Source organism: Phacochoerus africanus, chromosome 4 (genome assembly GCF_016906955.1).
Source record: "Phacochoerus africanus isolate WHEZ1 chromosome 4, ROS_Pafr_v1, whole genome shotgun sequence".
In the NCBI taxonomy this organism is placed as follows: Eukaryota; Metazoa; Chordata; class Mammalia; order Artiodactyla; family Suidae; genus Phacochoerus; species Phacochoerus africanus.
Window position 1 is genome coordinate 65506277 of NC_062547.1, and position 26544 is coordinate 65532820.

Sequence of the window (26544 nt, forward strand, 5' to 3'; positions counted from 1 at the left end):
TCCCCAAACTCTCTCTCCTAGTCCCGACTTCCAGCTACAGTCCTATTGGACACTGTGCCTCTTTATCGTTCCTATCTTATGATTTTGTAAAATGTCTTCCCTCACTGGGCTGTGAGCCCCACGGGAAAGGGAGTTTTGTCTGTCATCACGGTGTCCACGGCCAGATACACTGCCGTTGGTCACTAAGTTATTGCCAAATGCCTGACAGAGTGCAGGGTTCACTCCAAGTCCCTAAGCGTAAAGCTGGTAAAGGAAGGCGGCCTCGTGCAGCCCTACAGCAACTTGGGGGTTCCAGAATATGTCACTGGGTGGGATCCCTGAAAGCCTCCTGAGTTTGGGGCATGGGATGGACATGGTCAGGTGGACCAGCCGGACCCACCTCATCCCCTCCCTCCCACTGTTTCTCTCTCTCTTCCCCTCAAACCATCTTCCCCATTTCCTGTCCACGCCTGCATGGACAGTCGCCCTTTTCTCCTACCTCCTGCCTCTTCAGATTCTCCCTGCCTGCTCTGTTCACATTGGCTTCAGGGTCTGTGGTATTCTCTGTGCAATCTCCCCAAGCACCTAGCTTAGTGCACAGTGAGACTAGCCAGTTCCATTGCTTATGGGTTCTCAGTTCTGCAGGGGGGACACTGAGCAGTGCAGTCACTGGGACTGAGGGAATATGATGAGGCCACTGCTCTGCCATCTGAAAACCTGGAAACCTGGAAACGTTGGGGTTTTTTTGGCTGTACCATAGCATGTGGAAGTTCCCGTGCCAGGGAACAAACCTGTGCCATAGCAGCAATCCAAGCCATAGCAGTGACAACACCTGATCCTTAACCCACTGCACAACCAGGGAACTCCAAAACCTGGAGATTATTTTGAGACTTTTTTTTTTTCCTGACTGACCCACGGCATATGGAGTTCCTGGGCCAGGGATCAGATCCAAGCTGTGGTTGCGACCCAAGCTGCAACTGTGGTTGTGGCAACACCAGATCCTTAACCCACTGTGCTGGGCCAGGGATTGAACCTGCATGCCAGCGCTCCTAAGAAACCACCAATCCCATGCACCACAGCGGGATCTTCAAAACCTGGAGACTCTATAGCTCTGCTACTCTGACCAAAACACCTCAGAATAAATACAGTGACCTAAACAAGATCAGAGTTGAAAAGACCCTTTGCAACCACTTCCCTCTGTCTCAGCACCGCACCCCCACTCCAGCCCTTTAAAGGCCATGTTACAGCCACTCCCACCTCTCAGGACAGAACTCAGCTGTAGGGGAAGCTGGGAAATGCAGTCTCCAGCTGGAAGGCCAGCTTTTTTTTTTTTTTTTTGTCTTTTTAGGGCAGCACCCGAGGCATTTGGAGGTTCCCGGGCTAGGGATCAAATCAGAGCTGTAGCCACTGGCCTATACCATAGCCATAGCAACACCAGATCCAAGCCACGTCTTCGACCTACACCACACCTCATGGCAGTGCTGGATCCTTAACACACTGATGAAGGCCAGGGATCGAACCTGTGTTTACATGGATACTAGTCAGATTTGTTTCTGCCGCACCACAACAGGAACGGCCACGATTATTTTTAAATGTCCATTCCCTTTCTAGAATGTGGCCACATTGGGAACTCCAGTATTTTTGTTTCTGTTTTTGTTTCCATCTTTATATTGAAATTTGCATAATATAAAATTCACCATTTGATGAGTTACCGTTGTGGCTTAGCTGGTTAAAAACCTGACATAGTGTCCATGAGGATGCGGGTTTGATCCCTGGCCTCTCTTAGCAGGTTGAGATCCGAGATTGCCGAAAGCTGTAATGTAGGTCATAGGTGCAGCTCAGATTCTGCATTGCTGTGGCTGTAATGTAGACCAGCAGCTGCAGCTCTGATTCAACCCCTAGCCTGGGAACCTCCATATGCCACAGGTGCAGCTCTAAAAGGAAAAAAATTTCACCATTTGAAAGTGAACAATTCACAATGTTGTACGGTCTCTGCCTCTATCTAATTCCAGAACATTTTCCTCACCTCAAAAGGAAACTCCATCGCACTTAGCAGCAGTCACTCCCTACTCCCGCCCTCCCACCCCCACCCCCCAGTCCCTGGCAACCACTAATCTCCTTTCTGTCTCTGGATTTGCCTCTTTTGGACGTTTCATATAAATAGAATCGTGAAACATGTGGCCTTTGTGGCTGGCTTCTTTCACTGAGCATGATGTTTTCAAGGCTCAGCCACGTCGTGGCTTGTATTCCTTCCCTTTTTTGGCTGAATGATATCCCTTGTGTGGATGTACTATGTTTTGTTTATCCTCTCATCCATCAATGGACATTTGGGTTGTCTCTACCTTTCGGTGATGGTGTGAATGATGCGGCCAAGAACTTTTGTATACAAGTAGTTGTACATGAATACACCTGTAGTATTCCAGTAGATGAAAGCAATTGCTTTCCGTTCCTTGGACAATAACTAGGGAGGTGGTTCCTTAGCCATAGGTAATTAAGTCTCTGTTAAACCTTCTGAGGTCAGTGGGGTTTTTTGTTTCCCTCTTATGGCTGCACATGCGGCATATGGAAGTTCCCAGGCTAGGGGTAGAATTAGAGCTGCAACTGAAGCCTATGCCACAGCCACAAAAGCACTGGATCCAAGCTGCATCTGCAACCTACACTGCAGCTTGCGGCAATCGGAGATCCTTAATTCACTGAGCAAGGCTGAGGATTGAATCCATATTCTCATGGATAGTAGTTGGGTTCTTAACCCACTGAGCCACTACAGGAACTCCTAAGTGGGTTTGTTTATTGGTTGGGTGTTTTTTGTTTTTTGGGTTTTTTGGGTTTTTTTGGGGGTTTTTTTTGTTTGTTTGTTTGTTTGTTTTTTGCTTTTTAGGGCCACATGTGTAGCATATGGAAGTTCCCAGGCTAGGGGTCTGATCAGAGCAGCAGCTGCCAGCCTACACCACAGCCACAACAACACGGGATCGGTGCTGCGTCTGCGACCTACACCACAGCTCACAGCAATGCCAGATCCTTAACCCACTGAGCAAGGCCAGGGATCAAACCTGCATTCTCGTGGATACTAGTTGGGTTTGTTACTGCTGAGCCACAATGGGAACTCCCTAAGTGTTATATTTTTAAAGAAGGGGATTGGGGGAGTTCTCCACCAGGCTAAGGATCTGGCCTTGTCACTGCAGCAGCGTAGGTGCAGGTTCAGTCCCTGGCCCAGGACTTCCTCATGCTGCAGCCGTGACCAAAAAAAAAGTGGGGGGGGCGGGAATTGAGGTGGGTGGGTGTAAACAGATCCTCATTTTTTAAGCACTCTTGGTTAAGGGCAGGATTAAAAGGAAGACACAAGAGCCCCCTCTGCCCTGTACCTGTCAGGAAGCCCCCAAACCACTTCATACACACCCACAGTCAGATTGCTGTCCTGCCTGGCTGAGACCTGGCCTGCTCTAGGAAACAGAGACCTTGATTGTGGAAACAGACAGTAGAGAAGAAATATCTTTTTGTTGTTGTTAAGTACGCCTCCCTGTACATGGTAGCCAGCCTCCTGAGAAGTTGACAGGGACTCGGGGGTGTTCCCCATGGGGAATCGAGGATGGCTTCAGCATGAGGCGAAGACTCTGCCCCTGTCCTGGGCCACAGAGCCGCCCAACAGCGCTGTCCAAAGGTGGGACACATCAAGACATGATCTGAAGTAGACACAGGCCGATACTATGAGCATGTCATTAAGAGCATGTTTGCAAAGACACCACCTCACATATATAGCTTCATATCTTTCTCTTCCGTAAACAAAGGAGGAGCTTTACAGTCTAATTTGGAAAAATAACAAGGACACAATGGCACTGGTGCCACTCAGAGAGGATGAAAGTGATGAAGGGTGGCTGGGAAAGCAGTTTATGGAGCAACCCCTCTGGCCCAGCCCTGAGCTTCATGCTGTGCCAGGGGTGAAATAGAAGAATCCTATCTAGTGGGAGAGAGGAGGCAAGAAGCAGAAAACCACCCCCACACAAGGTCCCTGGTGTGGTCACCACGGTTCCTTCCCGATTTGGGGGTGTCCATTCCTCTCCTGACCCTGGGGGCCCCTCCCCAGTTCCAGGCCTGTCTTTTTCCAGCATCCATCTCTCTTACACAGGTGTAACAACCGCACCCAGTGCGTGGTGGTCGCCGGCTCCGATGCCTTTCCCGACCCCTGTCCTGGGACCTACAAGTACCTGGAGGTGCAGTACGACTGTGTCCCCTACAGTGAGTCATCTTGTTCCTCGTGCGGTCACGGGCCCTTCCCCCTCCCAGAAGCAAGTGAGGAGGAGACACCTTGAACACACACACTGACAGCCACATCAGGGCCAGGCACGCAGGCCAGCTGGGCCTGCTCCCTCCCTCACACATTCTCTTCTCCCAGACACCCTTGTACACAGTGGTATTGCCCCACCCCCACCCCCACCGATTCTGTCTGCATCCTCCTCCACCTCCCATTACCCTGGCGTGTTCACCCTGCTTCTTCACATTCCCTTGGCTTTTTTTTGCACTTGGAGGCCACACCCAAGTATTCCACATGGCACACTTAGATCTCTCCTCTCCTCTCCCTGGACCTCGACCTCACTGCTCTCTAATTCCTCTGCCTCCTTCCTCTTCTCACAACCCCTCCCTTCCTGACACCCTTACACACCTGCTCTCCCCTCTCCCTCACCCCACTTCCTCTCAGCTCATTTCCTTTCTCTTGTCTGCCACACATGCCCCCTCTCCTGCCCCTTCCTAGTCCTGGAAGCTGGACTCTATACCCCTGGAGAGGCGGACCACCCTCTAAGGCCTGATGAGAAGGGCTAGGGGCATCTTCCACAGAGTCACCACACCAACGGGTTGGTTTGCCCGTTACCACAATGGTACTTCCTGTCTTCAAAGGAAGTGCCGCCATGTTGGATTGGGGGTGGGTGGCACCCAGGAAGCCTGAGGAAGGTGATCTGGGGAGCCAGGAGCCTGCCATTCTTGCACCTGGCCAAGGGGAGCAACCAATGACAAGGTCTCTCCTCCTCAGCAGCCCCACCCTTAACATGGCCCTTCTTTCTGGCCCTCACTCTTCCCTCCTTTTTCCCCATCATCCATTCCCCTCCTCTCCACCCCCAGCTTCATGTAGCCAACTTGGAGGTAGGGTTTCCGGGCAGAGGGGGGAGGAGGCAGGGCCACCAGGGTGTCTGAGTGCGGTGGGGGGTTGGGGGAAGCAGGGACAGGGGGGAGCAGGAGGCCCTGTGACTCTCCCTCCTCCCCCCTCCCACCCCAGCCTTCCTTCCCAACCTTTGATTTCTTCTCGCAGGTGACCACAGACGCGCTGGGGGAGACAGGATCTCTTATGTGCTTCCATAACCTTTTTCCTTTACTCCTCACCCTTTCCTTTCAGCGACCAAGGTCTCCAGCCACTGCCTGAGGGAGACGCCCATCTGATCCTTGAAGCCTCCCCACAGCACTGGGGACACTGCCCACCCCCATGGCGGGGGCCGCAGGGAAGCAGGGCAGGAGTGGGGAAGCATAGCACAGTGGGGGAATCAGGCTGGGTTCAAGGCTTGGCCCCCGACTCTTGGATTTTATGGCTCTGAAACTTGAGCAAATGACATAATTTCTCTGGGCCACTGAAGAAGGAGGCAAGAGTCCAAGCAACCATGTGTGCAAAGAGCCTGGCCAGGGTGGGCCACAGAGCCTGCTCCTGAGGGCAAAGTGCCAGACATAAGCTCCCCCAGGACAGAGGCCTCACCTTCACTCCTCAGCGCCCAGACCCAAGCCTGGTTCACGATGTGCTCAGTAATGGTTTGGGTGCCCTTTCAATCCGGCTGAGCCTGTATCTTCCTGTGTGACGGTGGGAGGGGATCAGACGCCTTCCCTGAGATGCTGCCAGGAGTATAGAGAATGTAGGTAAGAACTCCGTGTGTGCCCTCAGCCATAGGTGTGAAGGAAACAGTGCCCACTTTTGTCAGCTATGTGATCTCAGCCGTGTTGCTTCACTTTACTGATCCTATTTTCTCATCTATAGACAGGGTTCTCAAAAGGCTGCACAGGAGGTGCTTAGCATGGTTCCTGGCACATAGTAAGTGCTGGGCACTTGGTAGTCATTGCTTTTGTTGTGAATGCTCATGATTTTTTCCAATTATTATGATTGCTATTGGTAATCAAAAACGAAACTAACAATTGGAGCTCCCACTGTGGTGCAACGGGATCAGCGGTGTCTTCAGAGCACTGGGACTCGGGTGTGATCCCCAGCCCAACATAGCGGGTTAAGGATGCAGTATTACTGCAGCTGCAGCTTTAGGTCGCAGCTGCAGCTCAGATCTGATTCCTTGGCCTGGGAACTCCATATGCTTCAGGGTGTCCAAAAATGAAAAAAAAATAAAATAAAACAATAGATGACAAACCGAGCTTCTCCTGAGGCAGGTAAGATAAAGGGCAGGAAAAAAAATCCCTGGTCCAAGAGATGTCCAAAGCAGGTAGATACCATGCAGGCAAAGAAGCAGGAAAAAGGAGTTCTTGTTGTGGCTCATTGGGTCAAGAACCCAGCTGGTATCCATGAGGATGCAGCTTTAGTCCCTGGCTTTGCTCAGACGATTAAGGATCCAGCATTGCTGTGAGCTGTGGTATAGGTCACAGACGTATCCTGGATCCCCAGGTGCCATGGCTGTGGCGTAGGTGGGTAGCTATAGCTCCGATTAGACCCCTAGCCTGTGAACTTCCGTATGCCGTAGGTGTGGCCCTAAGAAGAAAGAAAAAAAGAAGCAGGGAAAAAGAGGGTGTGGGGGAGAAGGGCTTAGAGACCTCCTGAAGCCAAACCTCCAAGTCTGGCCTGGGGGACATGGCCCACAGAGACCAAGAGGGCCCAGGGGATGGAGGGCAAGGTAGCCCAGGGGATGGGCAGCTCCCAGTCTGATGGGAGAGAGCTAGCCTGAGCCCTGGAGGAGGGGCGCACACACACACAAACACACACACACACACACACACACACTCACGGTCACACACGGGCTGAGCTAGCTCCTGGTCCCAGAAGAGGGCTGGCATTAAAAGGGTGATGGAAGCTAGGCCACAGAACAGGGAAGCCAGGCACTCACTTATCCCCCAAACACTTCGCTGAGCACCTCCTGTGTACCAGGCCCTGGATGAGGCGCTGGGAGAGGAGCCAAACACTGCCCCCTCCTGAGAGGGGGCAGGAGATAGAGGCCTGGGTCAGAGGTCTCTAAGGGGCCAGGGATACAGAACCTGGAGGGGGAGCAGCCTGGGCAGGCATCTTGCTCTAGGCTTCAGAGGCTGGGGTGACCCCAGTGCTGGTTAGGGGTGGGTGCAGGGGCTACCGTGGGAAGGGAGCAGTGGGTATGTGGGACTCCCCCTGGCCCCCACTCACACACTGGACAGGCCCGACTAACGCTGGATTTGCCTTGCAGCTGAGCACAGTCTAACCGTGCCCCCTTCCTCCCCCAGGTGCCGCCCGCCCACCCCAGCAGTGGGCTGGGGAGCTCCCAGCTCCTGGGCCCCCGGGGGTGGGGGGGGGGAGAGCTGGGCAGAGAAACTGAGCCCCAGGCTTGCCCCGGGGGAGTGTGGGAGCGTGTCTGTGCCCCCACCTGCTGTCCTGCCTGTCTGTGATGTCGCCCCACCCCAGCCTCTTCCCCCTCTGCCTCTGTCTCCCCCACAGGGCCCTTTGAAGCCCAGGGGGCTCTGCCTGTCTGCCTCTCCGTCATCCTGTGTCCACTGCTGCCACCCTCTCTCTGTGTTGGCTTTTGGGGGGGGGTTTTGAGGGTTTGGGGACACTCAGCTGGACTCTTTCAAGGCCAGCACAGAAGGGGAAGGAGTTCAGTGTGTTCTCTGATGCACAGCTGCCAGGCCCCAGGAGGCACTGAACCCCCTCCTCTGGGCCCCCAGTTTTAGCAGGAGGGCAGCAGGCAGGGCTGGAGGGGATCCAAGTGGTTCCTCCACCCCCATCCCTCCTTGGTGCCCCCCTAAGCAGAGCCATCTCCCAGCTGGGCCTTCCCCCACACACCAGGGCCTGCTGCACTGAGGGTGCCCGTTCTCATCTGAGGGCTCTGCCCCCTGCCTGCCTGTACCCCCCACCCCCTGTGTCTCTCTTGGTCTCTGTCCTCCTGTGTGTCTCCCCCTCCCTGTGACTGTCTCCCAACACCCTCCCTAGAGGAAAGGACTTGGGGGTGGGGGCTGATGCTACGTTCCGGGTTGGGGAACCAGGAGTGAGGAAAGAAAGGAAAAGGGGGCGTGTTGCCAGAAAAGAAACGAAAGCAATTTAATCTTTTTTTTTTTTCTCTTTTTTTCTTGCACATTTTTTTTTCAATTTGTTTTCTCTCTCTCTTCCGATGCTTAAAGTAGAAGTGGAGCAGAAAGGTAAACGCACTGTTACCAATGCTAACCCCTAACTCAGACTTTGTTTTACCTGTACCATACTTATGTGACCCGCCCTCCCCTCCAGCCCCTTCTTTTCCCCCCACCCCCAACTTGGTCTAGTTGCTTTCCCTCACCCCGGTGTCCCCCCAAGGTGGGGCCAGCCCTGGTGTGGCCAGGCGACTCCACCCTCCAGACACCCGAGGAAGCTCCTCTCTGAGCTCGGGCAGGACCTTCTGTCTCTCTCTCTGCCTCTCTCTCCTTTCTCTCTCTCCCTGTCCCTCCTTCCTAGTCCCGGCCCTTTCGAGGGGACCTGGCCTTCTCTCATACTTCTTTTGCCTCCTTCAGGAGAAGTGTGTAAGCATCCGGGGCGGGTGGGGAGGGAGGGACCCCCTTCCCTGGCTCCCAACTGGGGGCAGAGGGCACCGGGTGAGCCGTCTCTCTCTCTTCTTCCTGCCCCAACTTTTGTAACATGTGTCTGGTTTGGGGGAGGGGGAGCAGGGTGGAGGGGACACTTTGTTTTCCTTTTGGGGAGCAGATTCCTCCTCTTCCTCTCTCTCTCTCTCTCTCTCTTTCTCTCTGGCTCCTGGTGGCTTAAGTTCCTTCTGGTTTGGCGTTTCCAAGGCCCAGAGCTGTTTTGGAGCACGGAGCACCAGTTTCCCCACCCCCAACCCCCATCCTCCACCAGCGGGAGAGCCCAGCCCTGGGGAGGGGTATAAGCTGTCCCCAGCCCTGGGAGGGCAGCCTGCCAAATTGGGGCGAGAGGGTGGGGGCGGGCCTCACGGTGGGGGGAGCGAGGGGCGGGGGAAGCGTTTTTGTTTTTTTGGTTTTTTTTTTCCTCTGGTTCTGAAATACTTGCGAAGCTGCAGTCAGGGTTTCTTCTGGGCTGTTGTGGTTAGAGGACCAGGGAGAGGGGGGGCGGGGGAGGTCTAGGCTGGGTCGGGGGACTTCAACGAGCACCGTAATTTCTTGCAGGTGAAACCTTCAGCAGAGGAGGGGAGAACTCCGTGGTGGGCAGGGTTACAGCAGAAGGGCTTGGAGGCCTTCGATGCTGGGGATGGTCCCTTCCTCCCCTGAAAGTTTTGGGAATTTGACAGCTCTGAGACAGGCAGCAGGGGCAGGGCTGGAAGAGATGACCTTTCAGGAAAACTTTTGCCTTGAAATTACGGTGGTCTATGGAGCATCCCCTTTGAGGGAGGTGGGATGGGGTCCCTCCGAGCTGCTCCCCTCCCCCCTTGTCCCCTCCCCCCCATCTCATAGAGGCCTGGGCAGCCAGCCCAGCGTCCTGCCCCTCACTGCACCCTTCCACTCTCTCCCTCTCTCTCCTGGAGTCTCTCTCCCACCCAGCACCAGACACTCTTCTTGCAGGCCCGGTGGTGGTTTGGATACGGCAGCCTGGGATCTTTTCTCTTCAAGGGGTGGGTGGGAGGAGGCTGGAGGGCAGAGGAGGTCTTGGGAGCTTGGTGCTGGGGAGGGGTCCTTGCTGGCAAAGGCCCCAGGCAGACTCTTCCTCATCTTCTCCCCCTCCCCCCGGGTAACCTCTAACCACATTTTCCTCCTCCATGCCCTTCCAACCAGGCCAGGCTCTGAGACCTCCCATTGCCCCCCTCACACACACCAACATATCTGCTCAGGTGTCACAGAGCTGGTGGGGGGAGGGCCCAGACTGGGAAGAGCAGAGACTCAGGCACAGGGGGGAAGAGCAGTGGCTAGGTGCGCTGGACAGAAGGTGCAAGCCAACCCCTCAGGCCCCTGGGGACAGGGAGATGGTGGAGCCCCAGGGCTCAGGCCAGGAGCCTTCTGGTTCCCGCCTCCCTCTGTGTGCCAGACTCCCTTCCCCCTTCTAAAACATGCTCCTGGCTGCTTGTGCCTGGAGACCCTTGGGTCAAACTGTCCTAAAGCTGTGAAGGGAGGGCTGGCTATTCCCACTCACCCACCTAAGCCTGCTGAAGAAGGAGGCTGGAAGTGGGGGAATGAGAAGTGGTTTCTGTCCAAGCCCCTCTAGCCACTGTGGCCATCCCCCAAGCTGATGCCAAGTCCCAGCCCTCCCTGTCCCCTCGGGGCCAGCTGCTTTGGTGACAGGCCAAGCAAGAGCAGAGAATTCACTGCAAACTCTCACCCTGGCCTGTCCGTGGGTTCTGCTAGGAGGGAGGTGAGAGGGAGGCCCCAGCCATCCTGGATGGAGGGACGTCACCACCATGGGAGGAGGAGGGGAGCCTGGCCACACTGACTGAAAGTCTAGACCCCCACCGGGTCAGTAAGGGGAGGCTAGGCATAGGTGGCTCTGGGACGTGACTGGGCAAGGGTGGGCAGGCCATTGGTGGCCAACGAGATGCAGTTGAGGTTTTCCTCCTTTTCAGGGAATGGGGGGGTGGGGCGGGGCCCCCCACCTTTCTGACATCAGCGCTGCCTTGGTCCCTCCTCCCGAGCCGGGGATGGTTGCAGGTAAATCCGGGTCGGGGCAGGGGGGTGGGGGGAGCTGTCGGGGGCGGGCTGGGTCTTTATCCTAGCACCTGGTTCCCTCCCTTGCCCCCTCTGAGCTGGACCTGGGACTGCCCCCCCAAGGGACCCTCAGTTGGGCCTGGGCCTTGGAGTGAATTCTCTGCTCACCCCCCTCTCTCCTCGCCAGCACTAACCCTTTCTTCCCAGGTGCTCTCCAGCGTGCCTCCCTTGGAGCCAGGACCTCGCCGAGCCCCCCCACCCGACCCCACCTTGTCTCTCTTCCCTCCACACAGCTCTCCTTCCCCTTCCCCAGCTCTCCCGGGAGTCCCCTCCCTTCCCATGTCCTCCCCCGCTCCCCTGTGCACCAGTGTCAGTGTCTGCTGCTGAATGAACCCCATGAGAGACCCTGCCGGCTGGGGGCAGGGCTGGGCACCCACAGGAGGGGCTGGACTTTTCTGAAAACCCTTCCTCAGCTACTGATTTCATGGGTACTGGGTGTGGGGGGTGCCACAGGCTGCCTCAGGAGCCTTGGGTGCCTTCCCACCCTGGAATAGGAGTGGACTCCTCACACCCACCCACAGTGGGTATGGAAACATCACTCTGCCTTGCAGTTTTTGCAGGAGGAAGAATGGAGTTTTTAAAAAAAAAAAAAAAAAATCTGTGTCCTGATGTGGTTGGTGAAGGATGGGACCCTTGACCCTAGCTCTTCCATAGGGGGCATAAATGCTGGCAAAGGGGCAGGGCCCTGAGTCTCTGGAGCCTCAAAACCGCCAGTGGCTGCAGCGAGGAAGTCGTTTCCACCTCCACTTAAGGCACACGGATGTAGGATGGCTCTTGCCAAACCCCTTATCCCCAGCCTGTGGGGTCTCTAGCAGCCAGGGAAGGAAAGAGGGGTACCACTTCCCCCCACTAACCCTGCTCTTAATGGCCTCCAGGGTTGACATCTCCAGGGAGAGGGGCAGCTGGGCGGGGCAGGGGTCCCAGCCCGGAAACCCCCTTCCCATCACCAGCCCTACCAAGCAACCGTGACTGCAGCAGCAGGAGGGGACAGCCTGGCTCCCCCCTGGCCGCGTGACCAACTTGCCTCTCTCTCTCCCCTTCCCTCGCCCCTGCTCTTCCTCTCCCCTGTGTCCTCCCCGCCCACCCGCCTGGCCCAGTCTTCGTGTGCCCAGGGACCCTGCAGAAGGTGCTGGAGCCCACCTCGACACACGAGTCAGAGCATCAGTCTGGCGCGTGGTGCAAGGACCCACTGCAGGCAGGTGACCGCATCTACGTCATGCCCTGGATCCCCTACCGCACGGACACGCTGACCGAGTACGCCTCGTGGGAGGACTACGTGGCGGCACGCCACACCACCACCTACCGTCTGCCCAACCGCGTGGACGGCACAGGTTTCGTGGTCTACGACGGCGCCGTCTTCTACAACAAGGAACGCACGCGCAACATCGTCAAGTATGATCTGCGCACGCGCATCAAGAGCGGGGAGACGGTCATCAACACGGCCAATTATCATGATACGTCGCCCTACCGTTGGGGGGGCAAGACCGACATTGACCTGGCGGTGGATGAGAACGGCCTGTGGGTCATCTATGCCACTGAGGGCAACAACGGGCGGCTGGTGGTGAGCCAGCTCAACCCCTACACGCTGCGCTTTGAAGGCACGTGGGAGACCGGCTACGACAAGCGCTCAGCGTCCAACGCCTTCATGGTGTGCGGGGTCCTCTACGTGCTTCGCTCCGTGTACGTGGACGACGACAGCGAGGCGGCCGGCAACCGCGTGGACTACGCCTTCAATACCAATGCCAACCGTGAGGAGCCTGTCAGCCTGGCTTTCCCCAACCCCTACCAGTTTGTTTCTTCTGTAGACTATAACCCTCGTGACAACCAGCTCTATGTCTGGAACAACTATTTTGTGGTGCGCTATAGCCTGGAGTTTGGGCCACCCGACCCTAGTGCTGGTGAGGACAGCTTAAGTTTGCTCCCCAATCCCACCTTGGTCCCAGGGTGGGGGGTGCACTCTGTGAGCTCTTAGGGATCTGGAGGTGGGTCCTGGGGAGCCGTGGAGGTCACAGACATGGCGATGTGACAGAGGCTGTTCTGAGCAACTTCTCTGATCCTCAGAGTATGAAACAGGGATTGTTATTGCCTCCATTTTACAGATGGAAGAAACCCAAGAACTGGGTGGGTAGGAGACTAACTTGCTTATTTGAGGATTTGAACCAAGGACTCCGAGCTCCTAGCCAAGCTGCACTCTGTCTCCCAGAGGCCTGTGCATTTTGAGCCCTGGAACCCCTTCAGCCAAAATCTTGAGTGGAAGCCCAGTATCAGTAAAACAGAACAAAAGCTGAGCTGCTGATGTTGACCAGGGTCGGGGCCCCCTCAGCTGCCCTAAACCAACTCTGAACAGCCCCCATAGCTCCAGGGAGCTGGATCTAATCCAAAAGGAGGAACTGAGGCCCTCCCAGAGGGAAGGGATGTGGCCAAGTCAGACCAGAGTGAGTGTAGAATGAGGGTGGGAGGTAGCCGTGTGCAACAGCCTCCAGACACCTCCGTGCTGGCTGGTCCTCTGTGATTGTGCTCGCAGACCTCAAGAGTACGAACTAGTGAATTGTTACCATTTTCTTATGCTTTAGATGGCCCCAGGGGTACGAGGGCCCTCTGTGGGCAGAGGCCAAGGGCAAGTTCCCAGACCTTTTGGGAACCAGGATAGCTTTCCACTTCAATAGCCTCAAGCACAAGGGTAACCCTATCACATATCCCCTCTTCCTTCCAGGCCCAGCCACTTCCCCACCCCTCAGCACGACCACCACAGCCCGGCCCACGCCCCTGACCAGCACAGCCTCGCCCGCAGCCACCACTCCGCTCCGCCGGGCGCCCCTCACCACGCACCCTGTGGGTGCCATCAACCAGCTGGGACCTGACCTACCTCCAGCCACTGCCCCCGCCCCCAGCACCCGGCGGCCCCCAGCCCCCAATCTGCATGTGTCCCCTGAACTCTTCTGTGAACCTCGAGAGGTGCGGCGGGTCCAGTGGCCAGCCACCCAGCAGGGCATGCTGGTGGAGAGGCCCTGCCCTAAGGGGACTCGAGGTGAGTGCAGAGTTGAGGTTACCTCTGCTGCAGCAGGGGCTTGGGGAATGGCCACTGCTGGTCTGGCCAGGGAGGGGACGGGGACATGCCCATCACCTAGCTTAGCCTAGGTGCACTTACCTGTGCATCTCCCTTGCCTGAGCATGGCCTTTGTGCAGGGGTCACACCTGATGTCTGTAGCTGTAAACCCAGAGCCCAAGAGAGCACAGTAGCAGAGTTGGTTCCCCTGCTTTGTTCCCTATGCCCTTCTGTAATACTAAGCACCTGCCTTATGCAAAGTGCTGGGTGGACCCTGCAGGGAGCCCATGGGAGGTGATTTGGGTGGCAGGACACAGAAGCTGAAGTGCCACAGAGGGTGGGGCTGGGACCACATGCTCCAGGGATCTGAGGGGAGGGTCAGAAGAGTTGGGGGGGAGTGGTGAGGCCTCCAAGGTGGGCTTTGCTAGAAGGTTCCAGCTGTGGTAGGCAAAGATAGAAAAGGAGCCAAGAGGGAGGGTTTAGGGAAAGTGAAGGGTGGCTTATGTCACCTCAGAGTGACACCTCTCTTGACTGTCCGGCCCACTTCATGTCTGGTCTTCCATGTTCCCCTCACCTTTCTCCTCTCCCCCTCTTTCTTTCATCTCCTTTCTTCCTGCTTTGGCCCATCCTTCTCTCCTTCCCTGTGCTTCCCTTTTCTGTTCCTGTCTGTCTGTCCCTACAGGAATTGCCTCCTTCCAGTGTCTACCAGCCCTGGGGCTCTGGAACCCCCGGGGCCCTGACCTCAGCAACTGCACCTCCCCCTGGGTCAACCAGGTGGCCCAGAAGGTACCAGCAGCAGCTGCTCCTCACAGACAGGCACATGTGCTCACACAGCGGGCCCTTGGTGCCTGGGCACAAGGCCCAGCAGGGGCAGTGGAACAACTGGGGAGAGGAGCAGGGGCCGGCAGGTCTGGGAGGCAGGACTGTGGGTCCACTCCTGGGTCTACAGAGGGAGCAGAGCTAGATGGGGAGGGAGAGGGAAGACAGGGAGAAGGGCTGCTGAGAGAGGGCTGAGAGGGGCTGAGCAGGCTGGGCGTGTGAAAACGACCATGTGGGAAGCAGGATGGTCCCTCAGAGACCCCCACTGCCACCTCACACAGATCAAGAGCGGGGAGAATGCAGCCAACATTGCAAGCGAGCTGGCCCGCCACACCCGGGGCTCCATCTATGCGGGTGACGTGTCCTCCTCTGTGAAGCTGATGGAGCAACTGCTGGACATCCTGGATGCCCAGCTGCAGGCCCTGCGGCCCATCGAACGCGAGTCAGCTGGCAAGAACTACAACAAGGTGGGACCTGGCAGCAGAGTCAGTGGACACTGCCCTGGGCACTTAAGAAATATCCAGCCTAGTACCACAGCTGGGCTGCCACCCACCCATCAGAGAGGAAGGAAAGACAGGCCCCAGGACTACTGGGTCTCCCTCCTGGACTGCCCTGGAAGGTCCTGGGGGAGGGCGATCCCTTAGGAGTGGCTCTTGCTCATGGTCTAGCCCCAGGTCAGTAGCAGAGGCAGAAGTGCAAGCTCCCCAGGGGCCCAGAGTGTCGGGGTTGGAGGAGTAGGGTTGGGAGGCCAAGCCTGACCGTATCCCATCTCTTTCCCTAGATGCATAAGCGGGAAAGAACCTGCAAGGACTACATCAAGGTGAGGCCGAGGGGCTCCTGCTGGCCGAGGGGGTGGGGCAGCCCTTGTCACTCCTGGAAAGGCCCCAGATGGCACTGGGTACAGAGGTTCAGAGAAGGGGACACAAAGCCCAGCCCAAGGAACTGAAGGATGTAGGGGGAATCACAGCGCTGCCTCCCCCACACCCTACCCCTGCCCTCACAGGCTGTGGTGGAGACGGTGGACAACCTGTTGCGGCCAGAGGCTCTTGAGTCCTGGAAGGATATGAATGCCACCGAGCAGGTGCACACGGCCACCATGCTCCTGGACGTCCTAGAGGAGGGCGCCTTCCTGCTGGCCGACAACGTCAGGGAGCCTGCCCGCTTTCTGGCCGCCAAGCCGAATGTGGGTGAGTGCTGTAGTCATGCCGGGGCCAATCTGGGTACCAATCTTGAATAGTGGGGTCTGCCCAGCCTGAAGACCACAGGGGATACCCTGGCTCTCGATCTCGGGCCTCTTGCCACAGCCTGGGCCCCTGGACTGTGGACAGACCCTAACCATGTGTACCTTGCCATTCCCTGTCCCCACAGTCCTAGAGGTCACAGTTCTGAACACCGAAGGCCAAGTGCAGGAGCTGGTGTTCCCCCAGGAGTACCCGAGCGAGAACTCGATCCAGCTGTCCGCCAACACCATCAAGCAGAACAGCCGCAACGGTCAGTGCCTGAGCTCTGTGCCAGCATCCCTGCTCCTCTTATGGGGGATAGCAGTTCTTGATTTTTATCAGATTGTAGAATCCCATAAGAGGTATCCACCATTCAAGCTAGTGTAACATTTCAGAGGATTCATAGAGACCCCCGCAAAGCCCCACAGAACCTAGGACACTTTGCAGTTTGTAGAGCTCACTCCCGGGCAGTAGTATTCTCCTAGCTCAGGCAGGATTGTCCCTTTTGAGGGTAAAGCCCAGAAAGGTTATGGATTTGCAGAAGGTCACACAGTAAGTGAGAGATGTGCTGGGAACCCAGTCCCTGGAAGGGCTCTCCCAGAGGTCCATTTGCCTGAGCTGCAGCCTGACCTCAGAAGTCCTGGTGGCCAGCATAGCTGGAGCTGTGCCAGCCAGGGGCTGACAACACACCCCGTTGTGCCTGTCTTCCCCAGGAGTGGTCAAAGTTGTCTTCATTCTCTACAACAACCTGGGCCTCTTCCTGTCGACTGAGAACGCTACGGTGAAGCTGGCGGGCGAGGCAGGCCCAGGGGGCCCGGGGGGCGCCTCCCTGGTGGTGAACTCACAGGTCATCGCAGCATCCATCAACAAGGAGTCCAGCCGAGTCTTCCTCATGGACCCTGTCATTTTCACTGTGGCCCACCTGGAGGTGAGCTAAGGTGCCCCCTTTCTCCATGAGGGCCCCAGCATCCTCCATTTTCCTAGGCTATGTATCCTCCCCTACTGTGTGATCACCCACCCCAAGAGCAAGTTACAACCTCTCCCTGGGGCACCAGCCCCCAACTCAGCAGCTTGGGCCATTTGTCCCCAGATACCTCAGACTGTTATCTGGAGCCCAAAGCCCCAGGCACTTCTCTCCTGCTTATCACTATCCCTGTAGTTGGGCACAGGGGCCGGAGTGGGATTCCCTAGATCTGACCCCTCGGCCACTACCACACAACAGGCCAAGAACCACTTCAATGCCAACTGCTCCTTCTGGAACTACTCGGAGCGTTCCATGCTGGGCTACTGGTCAACCCAGGGCTGCCGCCTGGTGGAGTCCAACAAGACCCATACCACCTGTGCCTGCAGCCACCTCACCAACTTTGCTGTGCTCATGGCTCACCGTGAGATCGTAAGCTGGCCGGTGCTCTGCTCCTCCGGGCAGGCCCCCCCTTGCTCGCCCGGCTTTGCATGGCATAGAGAGAGCTGCATGGGCAGTGCCAGGGAAGGCCAGCTTCGTGGGCAGGGGGGCCCCAAGACTTGCCCAGGGCCTGAGGCCATACGTCTGGTTTTCTCTGGTCATGGTCCCACATTCTTCCAAGGCATTCTGGAGAAGCAAGTTGGTGTCACCTTTGTCATCTCTCCACGAGCCTTCCAGAGCATGAGGAAGTGAGCGTGCCGCCTGCACAGGGGTGGGGGCTGGCAAGTTGGCCAGGGGGGCAGAAGGCTTGGTGGGTGGCACTGGTGGTGCTTGTGACCCACAGCCTTGCCCGTAGCTGGCACTAAGCTGAGCCCTGGCTGCGTGCAACACCCCTGCTCCTTCCCCCAGTACCAGGGTCGCATCAACGAGCTGCTGCTGTCGGTCATCACCTGGGTGGGCATCGTCATCTCCCTGGTCTGCCTGGCAATCTGTATCTCCACCTTTTGCTTCCTACGGGGACTGCAGACTGACCGAAACACCATCCACAAGAACCTGTGCATCAACCTCTTCCTGGCTGAGCTGCTCTTCCTGGTTGGGATAGACAAGACTCAGTATGAGGTGAGTGGGCCTCTGGGGCAGGAGGGGCTGGAAGGAGAGGTGACACCAGCGGGGCAGCCCCTCACCTCTGGTGCTCCCCGCCCCCCCAGATTGCCTGCCCCATCTTCGCCGGCTTGCTGCACTACTTCTTCCTGGCTGCCTTCTCCTGGCTGTGCCTAGAGGGCGTGCACCTCTATTTGCTGCTGGTGGAGGTGTTTGAGAGCGAGTACTCCCGCACCAAATACTACTACCTGGGCGGGTACTGCTTCCCGGCCCTGGTGGTGGGCATCGCAGCTGCCATCGACTACCGCAGCTACGGCACTGAGAAGGCGTGAGTCTCCCCTTCGCCCCCGAGTGTCTCCTGGCTCCTTGCTCAGCAGCACCCTGAGGGCACTGGCCTCCCTCCTCCTGAGCCCTGAGGCCACAGTCAGCAGAGTCCCTGGGCTCCTGGCATCAGAGGCAGGGAAGGGCCCACGCCCCTTACCTCTTTCTACCCCGGCTCTGCTTCCTTTACAGCTGCTGGCTCCGCGTGGACAATTACTTCATCTGGAGCTTCATTGGGCCCGTCTCCTTTGTTATTGTGGTAAGTTGGAAGACAGCAGCCCCCAGTCTTTGTCCTTCATCCAGGCTAGCCTTGACGCAAGCCCTTCATTTTCCCTGAGCCCTTGAAAACCATCAGAACTGAGCGGCCAGCTAAGAAAACGAGAGTAGAGTGGGTCTGTAGAGCTCTAGCACTGAGGTCTGTCAGTCTCTGTCCATCATCCAGGAGCTGTGATTTGAGCCCCAGATCTGTGTCAGGCCGTGAGCCCTGTCCCCCCAGTCCTGGGAGACACATTAACAGTTATATCAGTTAGCATGCCCCTGGGGACAGGTATAGATAGGAGCAGGGGGGGTCCTGAAGGGGGTGGGGGGGAGTCAAGGCTGAACCCAGGCTAGGAGCTGACAGCAGGAGGCAGAGGGACCCTGGCCCAGCTCCTCCCCTCATCCTGCCCCCAGGTGAACCTGGTGTTCCTCATGGTGACTCTGCACAAGATGATCCGGAGTTCATCCGTGCTCAAGCCTGACTCCAGTCGCCTCGACAACATTAAGTGAGCACCCCCTTCCCGTACCCACGCGCTAAGAACCCTGAGCTGGCCAGGCCTCTTCCAGGGTTTCCTAAAAGGGAGTGTTTCACTTCTGGGGTCTGTTACATACTGTAATTTTAAGGACAAAGGTGGTTTTATTGTGTTCTTTGGGTTATCTGTTTAATAAGTGTTAGAAAACAAGGCATTGGCACATCGAGCTCTGGTTTTAGGCACATAACTGCTTAGAGTGAGGCAGAGTTCAAAAACATAGTCCATTTCAGGGTAACTTAAAGAGAAGTGACAAAAATAGTTTAAAGTTCTGAAATATGGCCCAAAGGATGAAGGCTGCAGGGGAATGACCCCTGACTTCCAACTGCCCTTCAGGCTCAGCCTGAGTGAAAGCATTGCTGGGCAGGCCTGCTCACTCCAGGGCAGTGTCCAGGCCCACCCAGAGGGACGCGCAGCAGGGAGAGGCATCTCTGCTGGTGGGGACTTTGACGTCCCCGTCCCCTCTCCACCTGTCCCCAGATCCTGGGCCCTGGGAGCCATCGCACTGCTCTTCCTGCTGGGCCTCACCTGGGCTTTTGGCCTCCTCTTCATCAATAAGGAGTCGGTGGTCATGGCCTATCTCTTCACCACCTTTAACGCCTTCCAGGGGGTCTTCATCTTCGTCTTTCACTGCGCCTTACAGAAGAAGGTGAGCACCAGGGAAGGGGCCAGGGGGCTGCCTTCTGCAGTGGGACCTGTTTATGCCTGGAGAGACATGCAGGCTCATGGGCAGGGAGGTTTTAGACAGGTGTGGAGAGGGTTCTGGAAAAGAGCAAGGTAGCACAGCCTAGAGGAAGGAGAAAGCAAGACAGATTCAGGGAGCTGGGAGAGCACAGGGCAGGGAGGTGGTGACAGACCCTCCCCACGGTGTGGGGCATAGATCAGGCATGTGGAGGGAAATGACCATGGGCGCCACCCAGACAGAACATTTCCTACTTAATAGTAATGGGACAGACTGGGAGTTTTGTGGTGATAGGAAGTTTCCTTTTTAAGTAAAGTGTGTTCAAGTCTGAATCTTTAAAAAAAAAAAAAAAAAAAAGGAGAAACAGAAGCAGAGGAATGCGGAGAGAGTGTACAGGCAGTAGGCTCAAGACTAAAGGCAGGGAAACTGAGCCAAGGCATTTTGGACAGGTCAGACTGACTGGTCTGGGGGGACAGGGCGGGGGTAAGGCTAAGGAGGGGAGTGGAGGAGTCTTGGCTACAAGGTTGACTGTATCCTTGCTCTGCTCAAAACTATCCCCTCGGAGTTCCCGTCGTGGCACAGTGGTTCCCGACTGGGAACCATGAGGTTGCGGGTTCCATCCGGGGCCTTGCTCAGTGGGTTAAGCATCTGGCGTTGCCGTGAGCTGTGGTGTAGGCTGCAGATACGGCTCGGATCCCGAGTTGCTGTGGCTCTGGTGTAGGCCAGTGGCTACAGCTCCAATTAGACCCCCTAGCCTGGGAATCTCCATATGCCACCGGAGTGGCCCTAGAAAAGGCAAAAAGACAAAAAAAAAAAACAAAACCCTATCCCCTCATCACACAGGGATATTCTTACACACCTCTGTGAGGCACACAGTCAAAACCAATCCTTGCATGGCCACCACCTCATGTAGTGACAGTGACATCCTTATAGGGGCCCCCAGGCCCACATGGTCCACCATAAGGCCCCCCCTTTCCTTCCCTTCGCTCCAGCAATGCTCTGCTCTCTGACACCAGGAGGTACTCCCTCCTCAGGTCTTGTCCCTTGCTCCTCCCCAGAGAGGCCCACTGCCTTATTTCTTTGAGGTTTCTGCTGAAACGTCTCCTTAGTGAGGCCTCCCCTGATTTATTTTAAATCACTCACCAGCGCTGCCCTGCCTAATCCCTGGCCATAGTTCTCTTGGGCAGCACCTCACGCCATCAGACATCCTTCACAATGTACTGATATTTGCATCCATGTTATATCCCTGTCTACTAAAAGATGCCAGCTCTGAGAAGTAGGGCTTTACGCCCAATTTGTGTCTATCCTCGGGGCTTAAGCCACGCCTGGCACATAAAGGATGCATGTTAAAGCTCTGCTGAGTGAATGAATGAGAAACTGTTGGTGGAGGTGGAGAAAGGAGGGTGGCCTGCATGAGGAGAGACAGCTTGGCTGGCTCTTGGGGACAGGAGATAGTAAGCTTTCTGGTGCCTACTGAGAACTTGGTCTTGAGACTCCCAAGGCAGGGGTACCCACTGCCAGCTGCCTGTCCTCCTGGCCCCCCAGGTGCATAAGGAGTACAGCAAGTGCCTGCGTCACTCCTACTGCTGCATCCGCTCCCCGCCTGGGGGCGCTCACGGCTCACTCAAGACCTCAGCCATGCGGAGCAACACCCGCTACTACACGGGGACGCAGGTATCTGGGCCGGGGCCAGGGTGCCAGGCAGGGCTCCCTGGGGCTAGTGTTGGACCTGAGAGCCCAAGAGGCAGGGCAGTTCTCCGCCCAGGTCCCTGGTGGTGCTCATCAGGCAAGTGGTCTCAGAAAGATCCTGGAGGGTGGGCAGCCCAAGGGCCCCCTCACGTCTGGGCTGTGTCCCCAGAGCCGAATCCGGAGGATGTGGAACGACACGGTGAGGAAACAGACGGAATCCTCTTTCATGGCGGGCGACATAAACAGCACCCCTACCCTGAACCGAGGTGAGATGGCATCCCTCACCCCAGGCTTCAGTCCCTCAAGATTCCTGGGCCTGCATCTCCTGGCCGCCTTGTGACCTCTGACCTCCTGGGCAGGTACCATGGGGAACCATCTGCTGACCAACCCTGTACTGCAGCCCCGTGGGGGCACCAGCCCCTACAACACCCTCATTGCTGAGTCGGTGGGCTTCAATCCTTCCTCGCCCCCCGTCTTCAACTCCCCAGGTGAGAGCACTCTGGTGCTGGGAGAGGGTGACAGCCCTGGTCAGGGAGTGTGGGGTCTCCACTTGAGGCATCCTCCTGCCTCCTGAACTGGAGCCTGGACTTGGCATTGAGCTCTCTCACCTTCTCTCTTTTCCCTCCTGGCCGGCACCTGCAGGGAGCTACCGGGAACCCAGTAAGTGTGACTGTTTCCTGAGAACATTTCCAAGGTGGGGAGGGGAACTCCACCATGGCCTCCGCAGATGGCCTAACTTAGAAACTCGGGTGCTCTCTCCCACACATACTGCATGGTGTTGTTAGGTGGGGAATGAGGGTGACGGGGGGCAGAGCATGACCTGGTCACCTGATCTCCTCGTACTGCTGAGAGTCTGAGCCCCCCAGCTGGGAGGGGACCCTAGGGTAATTGTAAGTGGTCGCCACACCCACCTCCACTAATCTACTGCCGAGCTGCTGCCCCTGCTGCCAGTGGAAAAGTGGTACAAGACCCCAATCCCCAGGGGCAGGGGCGAGCCCAGGGAAAATAAGGCAAAGGCAGGCAACCACTCTGAACTCTCTGAGCAGCTCCCTTCTGCCTGCAGAGCACCCCTTGGGAGGCCGGGAAGCCTGCGGCATGGACACGCTGCCCCTCAACGGCAACTTCAACAACAGTTACTCCTTGCGAAGTGGGGATTTCCCTCCAGGGGATGGGGCCCCCGAGCCACCTCGAGGCCGGAACCTGGCCGACGCTGCTGCCTTCGAGAAGATGATCATCTCGGAGCTGGTGCACAACAACCTGCGGGGTGGCAGCAGCGGAGCCAAGGGCCCTCCACCGCCTGAGCCCCCCGTGCCGCCCGTGCCAGGGGGCAGCGGTGAGGAAGAGGCAGGTGGGCCCGGGGGTGCTGACCGGGCAGAGATCGAACTTCTCTACAAGGCCCTGGAGGAGCCACTACTGCTGCCCCGGGCCCAGTCGGTGCTGTACCAGAGCGATCTGGACGAGTCGGAGAGCTGCACGGCGGAGGACGGGGCCACCAGCAGGCCCCTCTCCTCCCCTCCAGGCCGGGACTCCCTCTACGCCAGCGGGGCCAACCTGCGGGACTCGCCCTCCTACCCGGACAGCAGCCCCGAGGGGCCTAGTGAGGCCCTGCCCCCACCCCCACCTGCACCCCCTGGCCCCCCTGAAATCTACTACACCTCGCGCCCACCGGCCCTGGTGGCCCGGAACCCCCTGCAGGGCTACTACCAGGTGCGGCGGCCCAGCCATGAGGGCTACCTGGCGGCCCCAGGCCTTGAGGGGCCAGGGCCCGATGGGGATGGGCAGATGCAACTGGTTACCAGTCTCTGAGGGACCTCACGGACCAGGGGCTGGTGGCCCAGGCCAGGAAGGGAACCCTGGGTGGGGCTCTGGTGGGAGAGGGAGGCTGATGGAGGCAGTGGCTGATGGGCCACTCTCTGCAGGAGCCCCTCAGCCATGGGCCCTCCAGGGCTCTGCTGTGAGGGCCCGAGGTGCAGGGTTCACAGACAGGGTTTCCCACCAGCCATGTGCACCAGCTCAATTTGGGGGAAGTGCAGTAAGGAGCCAAGAGGTCCCCAGGGGAGTGAGGAAGGAGAAATTGGAAGGGTGCAGCCCACTCTTGACTTCCCCCTCCCTCCCTACTCTTCCTCCTCCCTGGAGGGAAATGAGGGCTCTGGATTCCTTGGGCCAGAGGCCCTGCTGGATAGAACCTGTCAGCTGCTCCTCTCTTTGCAGCCAGAAGTGCTGCCAGCTGCACCGGGATGGAGCAGCAGGGGCAGGACAGATGGACAGGTTCCTCTGCACTACAGTTCCCTGCTCCATGGAGACTGGGGCCTCTGGCCCAGGAGAGAGCCCTAGAGGGGCAGAAAGCCCCAGGGCAAGAGGAATGGGCAGTTGTGGCTGGTGGTTTAAAGGTGGAACTTTCTCCGAAGCTCCTTCTCTCTGCTCTTTCGTCCCTGCCTTCCCAGCAAGCTGCCCCTTCAGCCCTCCTTGAGTGCACCCAATGACCCCCTCCCTTGGGGTGACTCCTGATGAAGCACAACTCCCCACAGGGCCCCCAGCCCACAGGGGTGGCCATATTTGAGCAGTTCCCAGTCCTGTGGGCTTGGCTATCTGGGGAGCAGATTTTGGGTCTGGATCTCCCTGGGGAGTGGGTCCTGGGCTTGGATCTTTCCCTAGGGGGCCCTCTTACCCCTTCCTCTCCTCTCCTCCTCCCCCATTGCTGTAAATATTTCAATGAAATGGAAAAGAAAAAAAAAGACAAAAAAAAGAAAGAAAATCTCATCACTTGAAGCCACCGGGAGCCTGCAGCCCGGCCAGCCCGGGATTTCTCCGGAGCAGAGCTGCGCCGCCGGGCCCTGGAAGCCAGGACTTCTCCATGTATTTGTGCATCCCCAGCCGGGGTGGGCGGGCCGCCAGAGCAGCTTTTTACAATCCAGAGACAGAAAACAAAATCTAGAAGCAACATCGAAACAAAGAACCCGTTTCCTTCCCGGCACCCGTTTCTGTCGCCTCCTTCCCTGCTTTGCCTCTCCCTGGCATCAGTCAGCCCTCCTGGGGCGTGTACCTCACTGCCTGCCCCAGGACTTGGGGCCTGTCTCCCCCTCCCCTCCCCACTGGCCCGGGGGAGGCACCCTCACACCCAAAGATGCTTTTGCCAAGATGGCTGCGCTGTCCCTTTGAGTTCCTGCTTCTTTGTATACTGCTTCTGGGACTCTCGGCCTGGGAAGGGGTTAATTTCCCACCTAGAGAGGTTGACAGGGAAAGGAAAATGACAGCGGGGTTTGATGGTGGTGGGTATTAACTGAGAAGGGAGGGCTGGCAGTGGGAGGTGATCTCTACCCTACACACTCCTGCATGGGAGGCAAAGCCAGTACCAGGGTCTGGCTAGAGTCAAGACACCTATGTTCTGAGGGCTCAACCCCAAACCTGCAGATGTCAGAAGCTCCAGGCTTGGGATGTCACCTGAGTACCTCTCCCAGCCCCCTCCTCTTCAGTCTGTCACCATGGCCTTCCCAGCAACCATCCTAACTCTTTGGGGAACAGCATAGTCCCATTGCCATACTAGCCCAGCCTTGTCATTGTCATTTCCCCAGTGGTGGTGGTCCTCCACCTCTGCTCTGATCCCTCATCTCTTTTGCCCCTCTTTTCTCACAAGTGCCATGAGTTTTCAAACATCTTCGGGTCTTAGCCTGCTGCTGCCATGAACTTCTTTGGGTTAAGGAGGAGGGATTCTAGGGAGGAACTAGGAGGAGGGGACAGATAGGTGGCTGGAGGGACCCTTTTTGCTGCTAGAAAGCCCCTCCCTTCTCCTGGGGAGCTGGGGCTTGCTTGTCCCCATCAGTTAGGGGAGAAGGGGTCAAACCAAAGATGGTGGTTTGTCCCACACAGGGGGACAGGTGTGGAGAGAAGGTAAGGTTGCGTTCCACCTGTTTTTTCCTGGTAGGGCGGCTTAACCCCTTTTTTATAAGACCATGGGTGAATCTGGACAGGGAGGTCAAGTAAGGAAGGGAACGGTCTTGCCCAGATGGCTCTGTGAGGGCAGGAGACAGCTCCATGGCTTTCTTGGGCTTCGCTAGGCCAGACACTCCTCTATGGGGAGGGGTGGCTAGAGATCTAAGAAGAGCTGGTAGGAGACAAGGATAGATGAAGGACTAGGCCTGGCCCAGGTATCAGCCCAGCTGGAGTCAGAGACTGCCTCTGCAGAGACTGCAGGGTGAGAGAGTTCCCTGGGGAACTGGACGCAAGCAAGGAGTCCCACTTCCTCTCCTCTGCCCAGTCCTCCTTTCATCTCTCCAGACTCCGACAATCAAGGGGGAGAGGGTGCAGCAGGTCCCTTGGTTCCCAATCCAGCCAGAATCACCAATATGGGTTCCCAGGCCTCAGAGTTGTATGGCAGGGCCCCTGGTAGGACTGGACATCACTACAGTCCAGTATAAAGCTACCCCGGGAGCCCAGGTATCCCCCCACCCCAACCAGACCTGGTGCCTTGATGCCCCCACCCCAGCTGGGACGGTATAGAGAAGGAAGGGTCTTGGTTTCCTCTCCTACTCCCTTCCTTAGGCTCCTGAATTCATTTGCTTTTGAATCTTATTATTTTTCTGGGTTTTTTTGTTTTGTTTTGTTTTGTTTTTTGGTTTTGGTTTTCCTTGCCTTCTTTTTTCTCTGTCTCCACCTCTTTCCCTATGTCTTTCTCGTCGTCTCTTGTGTTTCTCTTCTCTCACCCTCAATTTCTATGTCCATTCCGGGCCTCCTCCCCCTTCTCCCATTCCCCTGGTCCCTCCTTGGTCTCCTTTTCGATATGCCAAACCAATTTTGGGTCGAGTGCATTTAACGAGAACAAAACAAAAGGCTCATTAACAACAAGATCGTTTCAGAAAAAAAAAAAAGTTTTAAAAAATTGTTGAGTCAAAAAAAAATCAATAAAGAAATTAAGATTTCTTGGAATGATAAGAGTGGTGTGACTCATTTAGTGGAGGGGGGAGGCAAGAACTAGGTGAGTGGATCTGCACAGAGCATCCCCACGAGGCTGTGACACAATGAGGAACCTGTACTGAAGTGTTTAGAACCCACAGCAGGGGCCTGGTGAGTCACAGAATCATTGTTTATGGAACTGGGTAGTTTCCTGGGCCTGGTTGAGCAATTCAGGTGCAATTTTTGTCTGAATCATA

General features: G+C 56.8%; 1 protein-coding gene across 6 annotated transcripts in view; it reads left to right on the top strand.

Moving 5' to 3' along the window:
* The window catches only part of ADGRL1 (adhesion G protein-coupled receptor L1), a 49227-nt gene extending 22901 nt beyond the window's left edge, over positions 1-26326 (top strand). The window contains exons 4-24 of one of the 6 annotated variants that reach the window (XM_047776829.1): positions 4103-4212; positions 8317-8331; positions 11928-12728; positions 13544-13858; positions 14559-14662; positions 14977-15162; positions 15477-15515; positions 15699-15882; positions 16064-16186; positions 16629-16843; positions 17138-17308; positions 17726-17935; positions 18025-18245; positions 18431-18497; positions 18911-19002; positions 19507-19675; positions 21254-21382; positions 21567-21663; positions 21757-21885; positions 22040-22057; positions 22461-26326. In XM_047776829.1, coding sequence (XP_047632785.1) covers positions 4103-4212; positions 8317-8331; positions 11928-12728; positions 13544-13858; positions 14559-14662; positions 14977-15162; positions 15477-15515; positions 15699-15882; positions 16064-16186; positions 16629-16843; positions 17138-17308; positions 17726-17935; positions 18025-18245; positions 18431-18497; positions 18911-19002; positions 19507-19675; positions 21254-21382; positions 21567-21663; positions 21757-21885; positions 22040-22057; positions 22461-23203 — 4138 coding nt within the window. In that variant the 3' untranslated portion in view covers positions 23204-26326. Of the gene's footprint in view, positions 1-4102; positions 4213-8313; positions 8332-9270; positions 10774-11927; positions 12729-13543; positions 13859-14558; positions 14663-14976; positions 15163-15476; positions 15516-15698; positions 15883-16063; positions 16187-16628; positions 16844-17137; positions 17309-17725; positions 17936-18024; positions 18246-18430; positions 18498-18910; positions 19003-19506; positions 19676-21253; positions 21383-21566; positions 21664-21756; positions 21886-22039; positions 22058-22460 lie in introns of those variants that run through there. The other 5 variants (XM_047776828.1, XM_047776831.1, XM_047776830.1 and 2 more) reach the window with 5 other exon arrangements.
* The last annotated feature ends 218 nt before the right edge of the window (positions 26327-26544 follow it).